Raw genomic sequence first — 21,788 nt, forward strand, 5'->3', positions numbered from 1 at the left:
CGAACATTTCAAAAACCAAGCTAAACATCTTCCAACCCACGTCTTTATTAGCAACCACTATTAAAACAGGCTCTAAAGTGCAAAGTAGCCTGAGTCCACTTTCTTAATGATTTTAATTAATGATGTTTTTCTTCCACCCCCCTCATCCATCTCACCATCCTAAAATTGTTTATTTTTAAATTGTAATACAATACACATAAAATTAAATCTCACTTCAATGATTTTTAAGTGCACAGTGCAGAGGGGTTACGTGCATTCCCTCCGTGGGGCAAAATCTCTCCAGAACTTTTAACCTGGCAAAGAAAGTCTTCAGCCATTAAACATCCCCCCATCTCTATATTCTCTTACCCTGGCCACTACCATTCTATGTTCTATGAGCTTGACAACTTTAGGTATTTAGGTATCTCATGTAAGTGGAATCACGAATCACACAATGGTTTTTTTTTTTTTTTTGGCTTAGTCATTTGTGATAACATCCTCAAACCTTAGTATATCTCAGAATTTACTTCTTTTAAAAGACAGATTATTATTCCATCATATGTATATTTTGCTTATTCATTCATGTGTCTATGGTTTGCTTCCACTATTTCATTATTGTGAATAACACTTATTTTGTTACAGGGTAGTCCAGAGTGAAACTGGGCTGTTGTCTGAGGGTCCTCACCGGCGCGCTTAAAATGTAGTTGTTCTGCAGACACACAAAAAGGGTAATGTTCCTTTAGTACATCCTTCCCCTTAACATTATGAATGTGGATATATAAGTATCTCTTTGAGGCCCTGATTCCAATTCTTTTGTATATACCCAGGAGTGGAATTGCTAAGTCATGTGTTGGTTCAATTTCTAGTATCTTGAGGAACTGTCATACTACTCTCCACAGCGGTTACTTCTTTGTCTAGTACCACCAACGGTGCACAAGATTATGTGCCTGTTGGCCATTTGTATACCTTCTGTGGCGTGCTATTCCTTCCTCTATTCCTGTTCCTCTATCACCATTTTTCGTTGTGCTTCCTCATTGTTGAGGAATATATTTAGGATGTTAGCTCCTTATTAGATATGAAACACAGTATTTTCTTCTGTAAATTCCTTATTCCTGTTAACATCAGACATAACATTTCTATTTGTAGGTTTATGTGCTAGATACTTGACACTCAACGAAGAGAAGGGAGATTAAAGCTCGTAAACTAGTTACTCAGTGTATAGTAAACAAATGACTAAACCAGGATTTAAATTTAATGGCCGGACCACGGATGGTCTGGAAAGTTGTAAAGAGCCAGGGCAGACTGACAGGCCCTTCACAGGAATTCTTCCTACTCGCTTCCGCCTCCAGAGACGTAAAGGAACCCACAGAACCGGGCTCTACTTCCGGTGGGGAAGTAGAAGGAAAGGCACCACCGGAACCCAGGAAGGTGCTGTGTAATCATTGTGGAGCTGTAACGCCTGGTCAGCCAGAATGCCGGATTACCTCGGTGCGGATCAGCGGAAAACCAAAGAAGATGAGAAGGACGACAAGCCCATCAGAGGTCAGTTGGCACTAGCAGGATTTCGGGGCCGCGGCAGGACTCTTGGTCTTGGAAGGGGAGGCTTGATTCCCGCCCCAAGCAGGGCGCTGAGGCCCTTTAGTGCCCCTAATGATTTATAATGTGGGGTTACAGCCGCGGTAGCCTGCCTGCCTTCGTTGTCTACCTCATCCCACCCCGTGTTCTATATTCATCCTCCTCGGATCGAAATTTTTTATTGATATTTAGCACTTGCCAGTCACGCACCGTGCTTGGCCATGCAGGCCTCGAAAAATTTCCGTGGGGCGGTACTCGGTCCCCTGGGTCCTCTATTCTGTGACAGGTTGGTGCTATCGCTGTGTTGGCCGGGTCCCGAGACAGTTTTCTTTCAAACAGCAGCGTTTCTTGGATTAGATGATGCATTCTCATGATTCAAAACTAAAAAGGCAGAGAAAGATACATTGAATAGTGTCATATTCTTGATCCCGATGACCCGCAACTAAGTTAACGTTTTGCGTTTTCTATTTTCTGTGTATATACCAGCAATTTTGCTTATAGTTTACTTTTTACATAACTGTAGCATATGTACATTTTTATTTTCAGTCTTAATATATTTTAGGGGTAAGTTCATTATATATCCTGCACTTACATACTACTCTACCCGAACTACCCTACCTTTTCGGGTGTACAGTAATATAATAATCGTTATAGGTGGACATTTAGATTTCTTCCAGTCTGATCAATGTTAGAGCAATAAATGTCCTTGTTCATATAATTATTACCACATGCACAAACAGAAGGTAAATTTTTAGAAACAGAAGGTAAATTTTAGACCTTAATTTTGGTAGTGCCAAATTATTCTCGGTAAAGCTAACACGACACCTTTACCCACAGTGCATGAGTTATGCATGCTATTTCCATATATCGCTTCTTACATTAGCAGTCTCATCTCTATGCTGTTTTCCTTTTTTTGAGTATTTCAAACATTCTTGTCCCCCCACTCCATCTTTTCTCTCACCTCCCTAAGCTATTTCAACCACCCTTTCTTTTCTATTTCCTCCAAAGAACATTTGCCTCTTTACTTTTGTCTCACACCTGTTGTCTCTCTTGAAAGTTTTTTCTTAGGACACTGCAAACCTCATAGTTACTCAGACATCTATGGAAAATTTAACCACAGAGATTTAATATTTGATCTGTATATTTCTCTGGGTATGCTATTTTTAAAATATATTCATAAATATTCCCTTTTAAATAGTTATAACTAATGTGTATAGAATTTTATGTGCTTTAATTCATGTCCTATTTGACCTTTGCAGCAACACTGAGGGTAAATTTAGTATCATTTCTATTTTTCAGATGAGAAAATTGATCCACAGAGAGATTAAATGGTTTCTCCAAGGTTATTTAGAAAATGCTAGGATGACTTGCTAGGATTAGTGTGCAGGTTGTTTTGATTCTAACTCTTGTCAATTGGGCTCCCTCTTTCTATTGTGTTATATCAATTTGATATTCTTCAACTACAGTGCTTTTTAAATTTACCTTTACCATGTTAAAGGCCCCTGAGTCCAGGGACTATTTGGGATTATTTGATGTTTGTATTATCAATCATTACAACTGTGCACAATTTTTCTTACTTGATTAATGTAATTTGAATTGAACAGAAAATAATTGTTAGTTCTCATTTTTTTTTTCTGTTTGTCTGTTCTCATCTATTATCTCTCTCTTTTTTTTTTTTAGCCCTGGATGAGGGGGATATTGCCTTGCTGAAAACTTATGTAAGTAATTTTAATATCTATAAGAGATTGATATTATTATTGACATTTTCCTTCCAAATGAGTAGAGAATGTCTAGCAGTTTATAGTAATCTTCACTGAATAAAAATGACCCCTCTAAAATTTTTATCTAGAATATATCAGAGAATTAATATTAAATGTGTTTAAGCTTATATAGTTTTGTAACATTTGTAATTAAAGTATGATACTATATTGAAAGTTAGTTGAGGTAATTTATAGAAATCTTTACCATATTTAGGGTCCCTTCCTGGGTTAAAGCACAACACTATGAAGCTATCACAGCCACTACAACACAAGTTCGATCTCCAGCCAAGGGGGTGACCCACATGGTGTGGCAGACCTCTCCTGGCCTACCCTCTGCACCCCTCAGCAGTGTGTTTCAATAGATCTGCCTGTACTGCTCCCAGCTCTGTCTCTGGTGAAGCCTCTCACCCCCCCCCCCAACCTCTGGCCTGTACCCTAGTTTTGTATGCATAAATAAATAGATCTTTTAAAAAATGTTTACTGTATTTAAAATGTATATAATTGAATTAGGTCTGAAATGGAAAATTTCAATGGATATACATGGTCTGGAATTTTGGATAATTCCAGACATTATTTTACACAATGGTGCTTTGTCTGTCTAGAGGGAACTATTAGTTCAGGAATACTGCTGAAAATAATAGTCTTTCTTTCATCTTACAAGTTTTGGGACAATAATAGCTATTCCAATTATAACTTAAGATTTTACCATTGAATAAATTGTTGCTATCCTGCTATTGTAATTAAACTGATTTTTATCTTCTAGGGTCAGAGCACTTACTCTAGGCAAATCAAGCAAGTTGAAGATGACATTCAACAACTTCTCAAGAAAATTAATGAACTCACTGGTATATCTCTATTTATTACTGTTCTCTCTTTTAAAAAAATTTTTTTAAAGATTTATTTATTATTTATGTATACAGAACTGGCATATAGGCCAGAGGTGTGGGTGAGAAAATTCAGAGTGGGGAGCAGAACTGGTGGACTGACAAAATACACTGCTGAGGGAAGCAGCGGGCGGGTCAAGAGAGGTCTGCCGCACCATGTGGGTCAGCAGCCAGGTGGAGGATTGAACTTGTGCTGCAGTGGCTTCAGAGAGCTTCATAATGCGGTGCTTTAACCCATTGAGCCACCAGGGAGAGCCTCCTGTTCCCTCTTTTTAATGTATCTGTAAACTTTACATTAAATGAGTTTAAATAAAAAAAAAAAACCTTTCATGAACTATAGGTTTGAGAAAATGTTTATTGTTATCTTTTAAGAAATTGATTCTCATTTAAGAGTCTCTCACTACCTTTTACAACCAAGTTTAAAGCCTACACAATTAAGAAACATCATCTAAGTAAGTAATGTTTCCAGTACTCAAAAGCCTAGTTTGGTGAACTCTAAAAAGTAACTCATAATTTTTTATTAAATAAAAATATAACTTCACAAGGTATTGCTTGTAGTAAGTGAGATATAGTTGGAAACTTTTCCTCTTGGGCCCTTTTGAATGGTGAAGCTGCATATTATTTGACCTATACAAAATATGTAAAACATACTGCTAAATTTTAGATTTGTGCTTTAGGGCAGTTGTTCTCTACCAGGGTGATTTTGCTTTATTCTTCTGAAAATTTCACTGATTTGTTTTCCAGAGTCACAATCCATAAGGGTCATATGGCTGTATTTGGAGACAGTCTTGGTTTTCATGATTCGAGGGAAAGCTGGTGCTAATAGCATCTGTAGTGATAGGCTAGAGGTGTTGCTTGCTGTCCTATAATGCATAATGAATTATTCAGTCCAAAATGTCAGTACTGCTAAGGCTTTAGGGTAATACATACATTTCAGTGAATTTTGTAATATTTATGCAGGAATTAAAGAGTCTGACACTGGCCTGGCCCCACCTGCACTCTGGGATTTGGCAGCAGATAAGCAAACACTCCAGAGTGAACAGCCTTTGCAAGTCGCAAGGTATGCATCGTGCTCTGTGGAAATTTACTTTTATCTGTATTCTCAGGAACTTTTTAGCCTCAGGGATAATACAATAGTTCATAAACAATTTCCACTTTAAATTCTAAGTAAATACACTTCTACAAAGGTATTGGGATTAAAATTATATGTCTACAAGTTATTCAAGAAATAAATGAAGACTTAGTCTTAAAAGATCTAAATAATAGAAACATACACAGTCAAATCTGAAAACCTTCTTCAGACATAACTACTGAACATAGTTTGGTCCTCTTAGTTCTCCTGTATACCTTCCTGTATATTTCTATACAAAGAAACAATCCTGATTTGTTTTTTAGAAATAACTATGTTTTAGAGATCTTTCATTATCTTTGATTTACATACCTCTATTTCTTATTTTCTCTTATTTTTAAAAACATAATTTTCCGTAGCTGTTGGACTTCTTGCAGTTTGTTAGAATATATAGTGCTACACACCATTCACATATTTCTTTATATGTGCATACATTTATATAGACTACCTTGTTAGAGGTAGAATTTTGGAGTCAAAAACATTTATAGTTTTGAAAATCTGTTTTTTAAAAAAAGTGGTTTGATCAGTTTATATTCACACCAAGAGGTTTTGAGGGAAATACCTGCTTGTTCAATAAAAGATATATAATGACTGTTTTCTTACTTTGACCATTGGTGGGGGGGATCTCATTTTAATTTGCATTGTGCTACCAGTATGATACCTACTTATATTTATTATGCACTTTTATTTCTTTGTCATACTGTGTTCTGTTGTTTCTTGTTAATTTTTATATTGTTCACATAAGTCTTTTCTTAAATATGCTACAGATATTTCCCCAATCTTTTAATTCCTCGGTGTCTTTTGTTACACTAAAGTTTTCAAGTTTTAGGTCAACAAAATATACTATTTGATTTTAATGATGCTTAAAAGACTTAGAAGATTACATATTCTTCCCTGTTCTAGTATAGCTCTTGGTACATTATCCATCTTTTTTGTTTTTCTTTTCTTTTCCAGTTTTTAAGTTTCACTGTGATCTTAGTGAGTGAAATAGTTTGGTAACAGCTGTCTTTCTTGACTCCTTTTCCTCAGAGACACCATTTTTAGCTGAGTATTTTGGTTTCTACCTTCACATTTAATGGATAGTTTCTGTCTTGTTTCTTATTGCTTCTCCATCTTTTCTAGTTTTAGGTTATTAGCTAGTGACTTACTACCATGAAAAGGGATTATTTAGTTTTCTTCCTCTCCTTTTGCCCCAAAGACTTACCCTTTACTTTGCGTTCAGCTGTCTATATATATACTCCAGAGACCATTTTGTATTTCCTTGTATTTGTTGCTACAACTTATGTAGCAGCTCTCCAACATGACTTCTGCTTTTGTTTTTCTTTAGTGGACAGATAGTAGAGAAGAAGAAAGACAGTAGACTGTTTTCTACTGTGATATACATGGCATACAAACTTGCAGAGAATGAATACATTTAAGTTAAAAATCAAGAGACATTTTCATCTGTTGGAGTAAAAACCTGGTGTTACATAGTGATTCGGGTGGCTGTAAAAATAGCAACAATGAAAGTAGATTTCAAGTTTAAACTATGGAAAAAATGAAAATATTTACTTGAAGTAAGACAAAATAATGTCTTACAAGGAAGAGGAAAGGCGAGTAACCTAAGATATACAAGTGTATCACTAGAAAAGGAATCAGATTATAAAAATCAGAATTAGAAAACTTCTTCATGTTGAACTCTTTGGGTTTCTTTTCTTGGGTACTAGATCTTAAAATGTTCATGACTTTGCTGAAGTTGAGTGGACCCTTGGGCTTGAGCATGTTCTGTTAGAAAGGGACCTTTAATAGTGACCTAGTTTCAGTGTTCTAGTTTACACCTGCTCAAGACTGTATTGCAGCCCAGGAGAGAATCTAGTTACTTGAATTTGTTATTAGTGGGTTAGGTTCCTGACTAATCAAGCCTTTTGCTTTGTTAGGTGTACAAAGATAATCAATGCTGATTCAGAAGACCCAAAATATATTATCAACGTGAAGCAGTTTGCCAAGTTTGTGGTAGACCTCAGTGATCAGGTAGCACCTACTGACATTGAAGAAGGGATGAGAGTTGGGTAAGATTTCTATTTCCAGTACATATTCTTCTCTCATGAAAGATACCATGTCACATTGACAGCCTTCACTTTCTTTTGAATGAATAAACCAAGTGCCATGAATGCCAGGGGATAAACTAGCACAGTATGACAGCTGACTGTACTTTCTTCTCCATCTGTTTCCTGACCTTCTAGCGGCCTCTTTTATCCCACCCCCTAGTATAGCTTTTTATGAATGTCTTCGAATATCATGATCAAAGTTCATTGGAGAACTTTAGAGTTGTGTTCGCTAACTTAACATAGCATGATGTAGGAGGAGGAAGCATTTTACATAATAATTGCCTCAGTAAATTCTTAAATTTCTCTCCTCTCTGCAAGGTCAGTGTTTCCTTATGGTATAAATTTTTTTTGCCGCTGCGGGCTGGTGGTTTAGTGTCCTAAATTTAAAGCTCTCTTTGTATTTCTTTATGCCTGTTGCTTGTTAAAAGTATGTTTTTGCAAATAAAACACTAACATACAAACATATGGAAAGATTAAGGAATGTGTTAGTGAGTATCTTTTTTACTTCCTTAGTGTGGACAGAAATAAGTATCAAATTCACATTCCACTGCCTCCCAAGATTGATCCAACAGTTACCATGATGCAGGTAAGAATCTATAGGAGAGAAAAGGAATAACTTAACAGTTAATACAATTGCATCTTTTAAAAAGGTTTTAAATTTTTTAACTAGTAAGCTGCTAATATGAGTATGTATTATAGAGTTGCCGAAATTTTTAAAATAACTTTCTGTTGAGAATTTATCAGTCTTCTGTTTTGACAATTTGTCTATCACTTAACTATCATAACAACAAATATAGTAAGTAGTTTGACACTGGGCAATATATTTCACTTTTATTGAAATGCTTACTTGCTACAAGTCTGATTTTGTTTTTAGGGTATAGGATCTGTACAGATTATTTGGACTAGTACTGAAAAGTCTGTGGTTATATATATTCTCATGCCTGTCTTAGGTGGAAGAAAAACCTGATGTCACCTATAGTGATGTGGGTGGTTGTAAGGAACAGATTGAGAAACTTCGAGAAGTAGTTGAAACCCCACTACTTCATGTAAGTGTTTCAGCCTGTTGCATTTGCAATTTCTTTGTATAAGTCTGTGAGTCTTTTATATACTAAACATTAAATTTGTTAACAAAATATAAAGCTTCTAAAATTTTGTATTCCTCTTAAATTTCTTGAGGGGTAGGTGTGGCAAGTTGATAAGTTTAGAGAGAAAGCCAAAGGACAGAGTGATCTAGCCTATCAAAAAAAGAGAGAGAGAGAGAGAGCTTTACTTTTTAGAGGAACAAAGATGGTTGAAGTGTAAAGTTTAGCAGTGTGTTAAAATATGTTAGAGGTTTTTATAGAAGAAACCTTGCATTTTGAGATGCCATCATGAGATGAGTTTAGATTTAAATTAATGTTGGGAACATAATGTGATACTAGGGAATTAACTGTTAGATAGTACTTTGTTTTTTAAACACTAATTTTAAGTTTGGGTGATAGAAATAGAAACCTTGCAAAGCCAGTTAGTCTTTACTGACTGGCTGCATATTGCTAAGTCTAGTTTAGAGTTACTCTTATGTCTTAGAGTAAAATTCTTATTTAGATTGAATATATAGGTTGTGGACCTAATAATTTAAAATATATTGATATTGAAGTCTTTTTATTATATTAAAGTGCTAAGTGTAAAATTTATGTCTCCATCACAGCCAGAGAGGTTTGTTAACCTTGGCATTGAGCCTCCCAAGGGTGTGCTGCTATTTGGTCCTCCAGGCACAGGCAAAACACTCTGTGCGCGGGCAGTTGCTAATAGGACTGATGCTTGCTTCATTCGAGTTATTGGATCTGAACTTGTACAGAAATACGTCGGTGAGGTAAAGTACATTGGTCAGAGAAGCGGTAACTCTCCCCATGCTGCCCTGGGGCAAAGGAGGAGCCAGATTACGTGGCTTTTCCTATCACATTGGCAGAAATGAGACCTAAGGGTCTCCACTTCTGTGTTTGAGTTCTCTTACAAGCAGTTAGGCTGGCTGGACAGGTTTGAATCTGATTGTATTCTGCCCCATTGTTAATTAATCTTAAGGAAAAAACTATAGCTCCGAAAAATTTATAAAACATGGCTGACATTAAAATGACCATATCACAGTGAAAGAATAAGACTTGAAAATTTTTTAAAAGCTCTGGGCAATAGTGAGAGGCATATTGAGAAGTTTGAGCATAAATCTGTATTAAGCAATTTTTAAATCAATTCTCAATTAACAAATTGTTTTTCTCATTAGGGGGCTCGAATGGTTCGTGAGCTCTTTGAAATGGCCAGAACAAAAAAAGCCTGCCTTATCTTCTTTGATGAAATTGATGCTATTGGAGGTATGAGTGGTATTCTAGAGAACTACTTTTAAGATTGGTTTCATCAGAGTTCTACAGTGCTATATGTAGAGTTTCCTCGTTAATTTTGTACAAAATTTTAATGTTAACTTTCATGAGCCTAATAACTGTTGGGCTACACCGTAAAGGGAAAAATTTTATCTCATTGCAATTTCTGAAAATCTTTACCTCTGTGCTTACCTAATTTCATTCACATGACACATTTTTACACTTTAACAATTCCTCAATTACAATGTAGCTTTACCTAGTATAAGAAGGCACTGGAACATAGTTTGTGGTTTTTCATAAAGTATACATAAAATTAATTTTTGGCTTCATGGATTTGGTGTAGTGCAGTTATTACCTGTGTGTTATAAAGTTATTTTAACTGACTCTGAACTTATCAAGGAAATAACTCCTGTCTTGTTTTTCTTGGGTTTTAAGGTCAGACTAACATGTTAGTAAATGTGATAGACTTTGAAAACTCTAAATTGCCCAGTAGTACCAGACTCGTAGTATAGTGACTAATAATGTAATAGTAGTAATCCTAGTAATGTAATAGTAGCTGGAGAAATGTCATGATCAGGCAGTTATTTAATGAACTTAGTGACAGAAGTGACTTGAAAGCATACCAGACCCTTCTAGTAAGGATGGTGGTGGGGTTACCTTGTCTTGTTCTTAACACCGGATGAGTGCTGCTAAATTTGTAGTGTTTTCAAGGCCACAGTTTGAACACAGTATCTTGATAGAATGTGGCTGAAATTATTTTTATGGTATTGTTGGAATAAGCCTTATGATATGATGCTCTGAAGCTGTGGTTTCTAAAGTAGACTGTATGAAACATTGCTTTTCTTTGTATTTAATCCCATTCAAAAACTTTCCACAGTTGTATGTTTTATAATATACACAGTACACTAATACAATAGAATACATTCATATGACTTAAAAAATGAAAATGTATAACTGGAAGCTGTTTTTGCCTTTTTGGTTGCACTGAGAGGCTAACATGAACCTAGAAGACTCTTAGTATGTAAAAGTCAATATAGTAAGCTGTTAGTTTTAGTACATTATTAATGTAGCCATAATTGTAAAGTTTTGAGAAATACTGAATAGTGTAGTATTGTCTTGCATGCAGACACTGTGAAGGAGCTAAAATTTGAACGTATTCTATTGCCTACTCAGGTATATGTGAAGTAGTGGAATGATTTAAAAAACAAAATTGATTTTCAAAACAAAATCCCTTAACGAGAATTAAAAAAAAAAGGAGCTTGTGTTAAACAAGCCTATGATGAACCTTTTGTAAGCCGAAAATCACTTTCTAACTAGGTTTTTGTAAAGTAGCTTCTTTAGGTTCTGCCTAAAAGTGAGACATTTTCTTATGTTGAGGACATGATGAAATGAGATGTACAGTACTTTCAAGTTACAATTAGTGCTACTCTGCACAAGAGTTTATTTTTTCTTTTTGTTTTTTCAGGGGCTCGTTTTGATGATGGTGCTGGAGGTGACAATGAGGTACAGAGAACTATGTTGGAGCTGATCAATCAGTTAGATGGTTTTGATCCTCGAGGCAACATTAAAGTGCTAATGGCCACCAACAGACCCGACACTTTGGATCCAGCACTGATGAGGCCAGGGAGACTGGATAGAAAGATTGAATTTAGCTTACCTGATCTAGAGGTGAGAAAATCATTCATTTAGGAAAAGAAATTCTTGAATTGTTTTCTTCCTGTGTTGTTTTTTCGTTTTAACATTTGTCAATTCCCCTATTTTAGGGTCGGACTCACATCTTTAAGATACATGCTCGTTCAATGAGTGTTGAAAGAGACATCAGATTTGAGTTGCTAGCACGACTGTGTCCAAACAGCACTGGTAGGTTGAAAGGTCTTGCTTGAATTGAATTTGCTGGCATTTCTGGTCAGGCTGCTTTAATTAAGCCTGTTAATTTTCTTTTTTATTGAAAGGTGCTGAGATTAGAAGTGTCTGCACAGAAGCTGGTATGTTTGCCATCAGAGCACGGCGAAAAATTGCTACTGAGAAGGACTTCTTAGAAGCTGTAAATAAGGTCATTAAGTCCTATGCCAAATTCAGTGCTACTCCCCGATACATGACATACAACTAAACCCTGAAGTCTTCATGAAGATGTTGTTTCCTTTAATTGGAATCCAAACCCTATACAGGCTTGTTAATAACCATTTCACACAAGAAATAAATGGTTTCAGTATTGTATGCTTTTTGGATGTCTTTTTCTCTGTACCACAATAAAAGTAATGATATCAGATGTCACACTGTGCTTGCTTAGGCCAGGTATGTTCTAGTCAATATGCTGGCTGGGTGTTGTACATATTTTTCTTGTATCTTTCCAGCAGGGTTGGAGATAATGGAGCTTGACTTAATAGATGCAAAAACTTACCTACTTACTTGTAAGAGAACTGGGACTCAAATCCTAATATGTCAGTATCACTTACAGCTTTATACTTTTTTTGCCCCTATCAAAGTAGCCTATTTAGGCCTATAACTACAGATGTTTTAATGTTCTTTTTTCCCCTATCATGTTGAATAATGAAATTTTGTTCATATTTTTTTTGAAAATAGAAGCAACTGCTGTAATATTTTTTGCTTTCTTACTTGACTTGATTTCAAATTAATCGGAAATTACAGATTTTAATGACCAATGAAGTAGTAAAGTAAAAAGAAATACATATACACACAATAGTTATTTTAAAAATCCAAAATTGGCTTTATACAGAGAAATACTTATTTGCATTTTATAGATAAATGATTTATAACTCCTGTTAGACTTTGGTCTACAGTGAAGTATTTCTAAAATAAATAAGGATCCCCAACAGATCTCTAAAATTTCTCATGTGGCTATCAAATCTCTACCCTTCCTCCTCCACAATTACCTCTTTTCCCTCCTACAAATATTGAGACCCAAACACAATAAAGAGGCTTTTTATTATAGTTCAGCATTCATAAGTAATGTAAGTAGCATGAGCTGGATAAATTTTTAATTCACAAAAGAAAATGTTGACAAGATAGAAAATACTGTGTTGTATTAAAACATTTAAAATATGATTGTTTTCAAGCAGAAAAATCCACCCGCAAAATCATACTCATCCTTTTACGATTTTTTTATTTTGTGAAATGGATAAGAATAAATTTTTTTCTAGTCTTGCCCTAGTCTTTTTTGATAGCAAAATCTTTCCAAGTTATGCTTCTAATTAAAGCACACAATTAAGTGGCTAAAGCCTGATTTTATAGTGCATTGGTACATGCAAGCATTGTTTTAGAACACAGTCTGACATGTCATTTCTTTTTCATAATAGCCATATACATCCCATGAACTATTTTGAGACAAGCTGTAAATGTTAAGCACACCAGGGTTAATAATATAGGCTCTGACATTTGTTAGTTACATGACAAAATCTTTACTGCCACAAATCAAATGTGGCTATTAGATTAATTCATTAATCAAATTAGCTAAATGAAAATTTTTGGTGTTTCTACTGAGGCATGTGTTTGAATAGGGTCAACACTAGATTTAGCAGGTTTATGGCTTTTTAAAATAAGATTTACATTCACTACTAATTCTACCTAAAATCTCTGTGTACTGATGCATATGTATGTTTACACATATATCAGGGCATTGATAAGAATACAATGTGTATAGCTTTAGAAAATGTCACAGTATCCTTTAAGAGAGACTTTTAACATTTAAAAATGTGATTAGGTTTTAAAAATTTAGGTTCCACAAAGCCCAGATTTAAATGTTACATAAAATGAAATACTATTACAATGAAAAACTTGCTAAGGCAAGATAGATTTTTGAGACTTAAACCTGATTCATTCCAAGTAAGCACATCAGTTACTTATACAAAGATAGCTTTCGAACATTTTCACTGCGGTTTGAGGCATTTCAAAATACCACATGCAATATGGTCAGCTATAAACTTGGAGAATTAGATAGTATTTTTATCAGGTTTTTGCAACCATATTATTGAGGATTTACACATACCAAATCCTAAAGACATTCCTGAAACATACTAAAAAAGAACAGTAGTGTGTTTGTACTCACTAAAGTATACAGGCTCACACCAAGGTTTCAGAATTAATTTACTATCTTTAAAGGGGATGGATAATAAAGATGTACTCAATACATATTCTTTCCCCCCTCTCCCGTCCTCACCTCCCAACACAAGGGGATACCCTCACATCTCCCCAACAAAAAACACCTACCCACTCGAGGGCACATTCTCTGGGTTTGCTACACTCTCCATGCACATATGAAGGTAGACTCATTCTCTCAAAAGCTATCTTTGAAGGCAGGCACTTCTCTCTGTTACAAAGGTAAGGATACAGGTTCAAACCATATGGAGTGGACATTTTAAATGTTATCTGAAAATTATAAAATGAGCTGCTTCTAGGACTTGCAAAAGATTCATATCCTTTGGTGTTTCTCTAAGTCTTTACAGACACCATGCAGAACTGTGGTCCTATCAGCTGCCTTATGATTAGAAAGGATCAAGATCTATGATATGAATTAAGCTTTTCATAGGCCTGGTTTCCAGTATGTTTTCAAAATGCATCCATTTGGGAAAGAAAAGGATTTTTCTATGGAGAACCTTCCAGAAAATGGTTTTCATTTAAATGCTTTAAAATAAGGTTAATCCAGTCCCTAAATCTATCAATGTGGATTATACTAATTTTGACTTGTAAAAGACCAAGACTCAGGAAAATTTCATTTTATGAAGTAGTTCTCAGTAAAACACGCCAACAAACGTATACAGTATGTTTTGAAATGCACTCATTCTCAGAGGCACACTAAAACAAAAACATTTCAGAGAGACATAAGTGCTCTTTATGTACATAATAGAATTCTATTCAAATAGGTTAATAATTAAAGAACAGAAAAATACAGATTGTAAGATTTAGACAATTTTAAAAATACATTACTTCTAACCTATCAACAACTAGGACTTGTGTATCTTCTGGGTAAACATTTGTTGAAGAACTGTGCTAAAGAATATGCAATGAAGTGTAACATTGTTTATAAACCTTAAATTCTGTAATGGCTGAAATGATGTGTGCCCTTTTATAAAAGTCTAATAAATAATCTGAGGTTCTACAAATATATGCTCTTTCAGAAGGCAGTCTATTGGAATGCAGATGTATCTGATCTTGTGTGTGTGATGACTGCAAAGAAAATAACTGGGTGCAAACCTAATTTCACTCTAGATCTAAATGAAGTATTGCTTAGAAAGGGAGGGTCTCATTGAATTAGTAAAGTGACTGAGAATCCTGGTAAGAGTTAAAGGAAACAAACCATAGTTAAAGGAAACAAACCATGGTAAGGATCTGATCATATTTTCTCCTAGCAGTATTTTCTTCATGATAACTGAAACAAGTCAAAAGTAAAACATAATAGAAACAAAATAATAGTAGGAAACCCTAGAGCAGAGACTTTAGGTGGGTTAGTAAATACTTGCACTTTGATTTACAGTGAGTTGGGAATTAGAGCTACAGACCAATTAATTGGACTAAAGGTCCCTCTTCCTTTTGAACATTTCATATTTCTATACCACCTATGAAGAATGATTAAAATAAGCATTTTACTCATAGGCTTGAAATTGAGTTTGAAAAAGAATGAACTGATAACTTAAGGATTTCTAAGGAAGGTCTTATTAATCTACCTGGGAGTTAGCTTTCCTAAGAACACGGTCTTCAGGGCTACTTTACTATTAGCAATAACAACAAAACTTCTAGGGCCTCCTAGTGGCCACAGTTGTGACAGTTTGAGCACTGAAAGAACTATGATAGACTGAAATACACTAAAACTAGAAAATTCATGACTCTGTAAGTATACCAAAAAGGGGAATACAAAAGAATCTAATTTGTTACCATCTATTAAATGAGATGCTTATTTTGAAGTTCATTACTAAGTAATAAAACATTTTACCTGCTTTTCTAGTAAAAACTATTTAAAGATGATCTAACAGCTCACGTTCAGGAGAGAAAGCCATAGTTTACATAGAAACATCAACTAATAAATGCAGAAGAAATGAGAGAATTAGAAAAAAGATCACAAACCTTAATAAAATTACTGATTTAGGTAAACACTACTGATTCAATGTTTAAACTCTTTGGTGAACGACTAATGGGGAACTGAACATTTATTTAATGCCAAAAGAACACCATCCAGTAACTCACAAAGGAGAAGCATAGTTGGGGGGTCAGGCAATCATGTTTAGCCAGTGATCTCTAACAGCATGGTTAATGTAGGTTAGCTAAACATCATGGATTTTCCAAAGTGATTGTAATTTGAAATGTGTTTCACTTATGATATATTGTAGCAAAAAAAAAAAAGTTATTCTAATTCATAAAACCATTAGATAGAACTTCCAGATTATAAGCAGTTCATGAAATAAACAAGTTAAATAATATATTAAGAAAGTAATAGATATATTTATAAAATGGATTCTATGAGACAACAGTCCTAAACTCCCCCCTTTTTCTATTTTTAATGATTTACTTATTTATGCCTACAAGACCTGGGGTGTAGGCTAGAGGTGGGGGTGAAGGTGAAGAGGTGGGGGTGGTGATGGTGGTGGTAAGAGGATTCACTATAGAGACAGAGTGGGCGGCAGAACAGATCTACTGAAATACACTGCTGAGGGGAGCAGTGGGTGAGATAGGAGAGGCCTGTTGACCCTGTGGGTCAGCCCCTGGGCTGGGGAAGCTTCATAGTACTGAGATTTAACCCTCTGCACCACCATGGAGGCCCTGCTCCAACCCTTTAACAAGTCAATGTAATCAAAAAGAGGGACTGTGTGAAGTTAAAATAAAGGACCTAAAGTGACATGATCAATGTAAGATCATAAAATGGTTACCAGTTTGCACAAACCTATAACACATTTGGGGAGAACTGGGAAAACCTGAATATAGTTTAAGGTAAAATGAAGATTGTCAACTGGAATAAAAAAAGGTTATGAGACAGTAGACACTATGCAGAATGTGATCTTATTATGGTTAAAAATGTAAACACAAATGCATAGAAAAATTTCTGAAAGAATATGTATTAAAGTGTTAATGATAATCTGTGAATGGTGGCAATGATTTTACTTACTTTATTTTTGCTTGCCAACTTTTTCTAATTTCCTGTAGTATACTTTATTATTTTGCTTCCATGTTAATAAAGAAATTATTTTTAAAAGAGGAACTTCTAGAAAATTGTGGATTTTTCCTCTCTGTTAGATAATTCAGATTATACAAATTGTAGATCAGTAAGTATAAGAACAAGGATCTACTACGCATCTGGCAGTAGCAGATTTGACTTGCAAGTAAAATACTTAAAGGAAATAAATTTGCAAGTGCTTAACTTACAGAAGGAATGTTTAACGGCAACAAAAATATTGCTTATGATAATCTCAACAAGAAATCAATTTATCTTTGAAATGATAAAAAAAAAAATCCACAAGTAAGATACATCTTGCTATGTGTCATTCACTCTCCAAATCAAGCCTTGATTACTATAGTCTTTACTATTTGACTACTGGTATAGTGTAGTATTTACCCCTGTCGGGAGACTTCTATGGGCTAGTATTTAAAATGGGTAAATCAGTAGTCACGAGAGGCTCATACCCCATCCCGGCCGGGCTGTTCAGCTAAGCCTCCGCAGTGTCGTTGGGCTCCAAGTCTTCCTGGGGAGGGAGAGCCGAGGCCTCCTGTTCAGCAAGCGCCTCTCGAAGTTGGCTGCCTAAAACTGCATCATGAATGCTGTGGAACAGAAGCTCCATTAAGGCAGGATTTTCAAAAAATCGATTTCGAGTGAGATCATTCACAACTTGTGCTATACAGAAAAAGAAAACAAAATTAGTGTACACTCTGAGTATCAATCTTAAACATAAAAAAGTAACACTTGCATTAGATTAAATATTTCAAATGATGACTAAAAAGTCTTACTCCAACAACGTCCCCCATAACATCACATTCTGAGTCACAGCATGCTACTCTTATTTTTCTTGTGTATTCTTCTAGTACTTCTTCTTTACATATATATAAGAAAGCAAATACAGAAATACATTTTTAGTATCACCCTTCTTTGTACCCAAAAATAGCATACTATAACCTGGATTTTTTTTATGTTAACTGTTTAATTTTTACCACTATGTGATGGTCTAGCTTACGGATATACTCTAGTTTATTTAACTGGACCCTTTTGTTTGACATTTATGTTGTTTCCAGGCTTTTGTCTCTATAGATGTTATTGTGATGATGAATCGTGCACTTGTGTCATTTTGCATATATAAGCAGCTTGCTGGACCTGCTGGGTTAGAAGTTGTCATTTTGAAAGCTGAAGCCTTCTCCAGGCGCTGTTCCATTTTGCATTCCCACCAGCAATATCTGAAATGCCTGTTCTCCATGGTCTGCCTAAAGAGCCTGGTGTCAAATATTTTTGATTTTTGCCATTCTGCTAGGCAAAAACTGATGTCCTTCTGTAGGCTTTATTTTCAAGTACTGTTTTAGACAATATTTAATACAAAATAAAAATAGCAGATATTGTATCAAAAATGGTATTAGGTAACTGTGTTAATAGCAGTAATTAGATAGTTACTAAAAAACACACTCACCCAGAATAGTTTTATTAGCTCCTTTCCTGCAATTCCAGTTTCACAGGCCCACCACAAGTAACCCAGTAACATACATGCTTGTAAGTGGTTAATTACAGAGCTAGCTTTTAGAGTGATTTTTGGAATAGTTTCATTTATACCAAAAATAAATTAAGGAAAACATTTCTAAATACAATCACTAAAAGGGAGAAACAAAACCAAAATGTTAAAACTTCTCCCCATTCTGGATTATACTCACCACTGCAGCCTGCTAAATACACATAAATGCCGACATCTCCATATTCTTTTACAATCTGTAATGTTGAAATAGATTTAGTTTGTTTTGATTTTTGTGTTAGAAGCAAGTTTCTTTTTACTAACATTAATATTTAAGATATTCTAGCTCATTCAAGTTATTCTACTTCAGTAATTATGTACTTTTGAGTTAATCATTTAAAATAATTTTCTATTTTTTATTATATGGACAGTAGTAATGAGACATATCAAAGGATTACTGTTAAATCTTACTTATGTGTTATATAGGTATTATTTAAAAAGATTTATTTATTTATGCATACAAGAACTGGGGTACAGGCCAGAGGTGTGAGGGATGAGAGGATGAGAGGATTCACCACAGATGGAGTGGGGAGCAGAGCAGGCAGAAATACACTGCCGAGGGGAGTAGCAGGCAAGACAGGAGAGGACTGCTACGCTATGTGGGTCACCTCTCTGGCCAGGATCGAATTCGTGTTACAGTGGCTGCAGGGAGCTACATATTGCTGAGCTTGTGTGCCACCAGGGAGGGCCCTATATAGGTATCCCAGTAATGATTTAGAAAAAGAATCTTCTTATAGGGCTATATATCCTGAAATATTTACAGAGGCTGTCATGATTAGGATGTGCTTCAAAATAAGATAAGGAAGGTGGGTGTGAGGGATAAATGAACAAGATTGACCATAAAAGGATAATTGTTGAAGCTGAGTCATAGCTACATAGGGTTAACACTATGTTCTTTACTGTTGCGTATTTTTTAAATTTCCAAAGTTAAAGTTGAAAAAAACAACAAGAAAGAATTTTAAGAATTAAAAACACTCTTGTTGAACTCTAATTTTGCCAGTTGTGAAACTGGACACAGCTAATAAATAAATGCCTTGTTTATGATGATGCTTACCCCTGCTACAGTTTTCACACCGACAGAATCAATAAAATTGACTTGCGTAAAATCCAGAATGATAGTGTGTACATTATCCCCTGGGGGCAGGAATCGTTGCATTTCCTCAGGAAATGTGCTCTTGATAACAATTGGGGGATATTTTACTTCATCATCATTTTCTTCAGGCTTGGTGCCATCTTCTCCATCCACTTCTGCATCCTGCATCAAAAATAAAATTAAACCAGAATACTATGAATGATATATAATATTCAGTTGCCTCAGTTTCTTCTCTTCCCTTATATTGCATATGTATTCGATGAAATCTATATTTTAGTATCATATTCATTTTCTCCTAACTGCTAAAACAGTTCCAATTACTTCAGTATGACAGGCCACAAATCACCATAAGCCTGAATGGCAAACTCCAGTCCCTTAACTTTTTTACTATGAGTTGAATCTAGGACAAAGTACTAATGGTGACATTTATTTAGATACAGTAAGGTGGGCGGGGGGGGGAGGAGTAAACATTGTAAAATGAACAATAATATAAATAGCTATATAAAATATAAAAATGTATGCTACTATTGCTTGAACACTATAATAAAGTTTTTATCTCTTTGTGTTCATAACAAAAAAATAAAGACATTTTGTTAAGAAAAAAAGATACCAACATCACTGGTAGGTTTTTAGGAAGTGGCTTAAAGCTAAATGACTTTTCTAGACATTTTACTGTAGGGTAATTGATATATACAAGAGTTCAGTTCCTTTAGCATATTTCTAGTGATAAGAACATGAGCAAAATTTTAAGTGAATAGCTTTATTCATTCACTCACTTTCCAACTGACCTATTCCAGGCATGGGTGTCAAGTGACCAGAGCCTACTTTGGCAGCTTAGAGCACAGGTGGGAACTAAGCAGGGACAAGGCACCTTTCACTGCAGGGTGCATCAACACACATCATGCTCACTCAGGCTGGGACAATGTAGACACACCAATGTGGCTAATGCTCACCTCTTTGGAATGTGGAGAAAAACCTGAGTATCTGGGAGAAAACATGTGCAGACATAGGAAGAACATACAAACTCCACACAGTCTAGCTGGGAATCACATTTTTTTTTTCTTATCAACATTATAATGAAATTGATGTTGAAGAAAAGGATGTTGTTTGAGGACTGGATGTACTCTATGATTTTCACTTTTTAAAACATTTTCTTGGGCTCATATCACTACTCATTTCAGAAGCATTTCCATAACTGATCTTACTATAAATCTTAGATTCTTTATAAGTTTTTCTATTTTAGGAAAGTAGAACTTTGATTCTGAGTAAAGGCTGGCTGGGCACTGCAGATCAAGAGTGTGGGGCAAATTATGATGACGTCACCCTTACCGCTTTGACAACAGTTGCATTGGCCATATTTGCATTTCCAACTTCCTTAGCATACTTCCTCATGGCCTTTCTTCTTGCTCCCATTATGAGTGCTGGGTTCACACCAGTCTTCACAGAGAAACAACACAAGCAAAATCACTGCTTGTCTCCCAGGGACACACTCAAAAGCAAATGATCATAAAATCTCCCCATCTGAATATTTTCTGTTAAATGATCACCCAGCTCCATTCTTCCCTCACTAGTAACCTTTCTTATGCTTGATTTTCATTCAAGACAACCAGGAGCTAAAATATTAAACATTTAAGTGGTGTTTTTAAAATTCTCTCTTTCAAGATAATGTGGGGTTAAGTCCTAATCATGATCCAAGGAACACACAAAGAAAACTATTTTACTCACAAATTTTTAGGGAAAAGATAGTACTTCAATGATACAAGGGAGATGGTATTAGACACCAAGCAGTAAGAATGTACCAAATTCTGTTCATTGAATTGTACCTTTGAAAATGGCTGAGCAAGACATTCAAGTGACCCTCACATCCCAGGTCCCCTCTTTAGAAATAAACACTCTGAATCTCTTGATACTCACTCACCTTCCTTTTAAGTGCATTGCTGTACAAGTCACTATTTGCATAATAAATAGGAGCATTTATTTGGAATATTTTTATTCCAGGAATTTCTTTTACCTGCAAAATAAAATATCAGTTACTTTAACACATGGAAATATTTCAGAATTAAAGCTGCAATTATTTTCCCTTCTCCAAATGTAAAATTAATAAAGAAGCTCCTAAGAGCCATATGAAAATATTCACATAAAATACTGTCATTCTCCAAGGGTGTCCACTATCACCACTGCTCTTCAACATAACACTGGAAGTTCTAGCCAGAGCA

General features: G+C 35.2%; 2 protein-coding genes across 2 annotated transcripts in view; one reads left to right on the forward strand and one right to left on the reverse strand.

The window, feature by feature from the left end:
- The first annotated feature begins 1,358 nt into the window (after positions 1 to 1,358).
- Positions 1,359 to 12,037, forward strand: PSMC2 (proteasome (prosome, macropain) 26S subunit, ATPase, 2). Its single transcript, XM_004676909.1, has 12 exons — positions 1,359 to 1,521; positions 3,235 to 3,272; positions 4,078 to 4,159; positions 5,159 to 5,258; positions 7,244 to 7,375; positions 7,928 to 8,000; positions 8,365 to 8,460; positions 9,102 to 9,266; positions 9,672 to 9,759; positions 11,231 to 11,433; positions 11,529 to 11,625; positions 11,718 to 12,037. Exons 1-12 carry the CDS (start codon positions 1,452 to 1,454, stop codon positions 11,873 to 11,875), a joined length of 1,302 nt encoding a protein of 433 aa, XP_004676966.1. The 5' UTR covers positions 1,359 to 1,451; the 3' UTR covers positions 11,876 to 12,037.
- A 5,380-nt stretch (positions 12,038 to 17,417) lies between these two features.
- SLC26A5 (solute carrier family 26 (anion exchanger), member 5) overlaps positions 17,418 to 21,788 on the reverse strand; it is a 29,708-nt gene continuing 25,337 nt past the window's right edge. The window contains exons 14-18 of the mRNA XM_004676910.1: positions 21,491 to 21,583; positions 20,902 to 21,009; positions 19,534 to 19,734; positions 18,622 to 18,676; positions 17,418 to 17,602 (exon numbers count right to left, since the gene is read on the reverse strand). Of these exons, the coding sequence (XP_004676967.1) occupies positions 17,418 to 17,602; positions 18,622 to 18,676; positions 19,534 to 19,734; positions 20,902 to 21,009; positions 21,491 to 21,583 (642 nt within the window). The remainder of the gene's footprint in view (positions 17,603 to 18,621; positions 18,677 to 19,533; positions 19,735 to 20,901; positions 21,010 to 21,490; positions 21,584 to 21,788) is intronic.

This window comes from Condylura cristata, unplaced genomic scaffold (genome assembly GCF_000260355.1).
Source record: "Condylura cristata isolate star-nosed mole 26May11 unplaced genomic scaffold, ConCri1.0 scaffold00005, whole genome shotgun sequence".
NCBI lineage: Eukaryota > Metazoa > Chordata > Mammalia > Eulipotyphla > Talpidae > Condylura > Condylura cristata.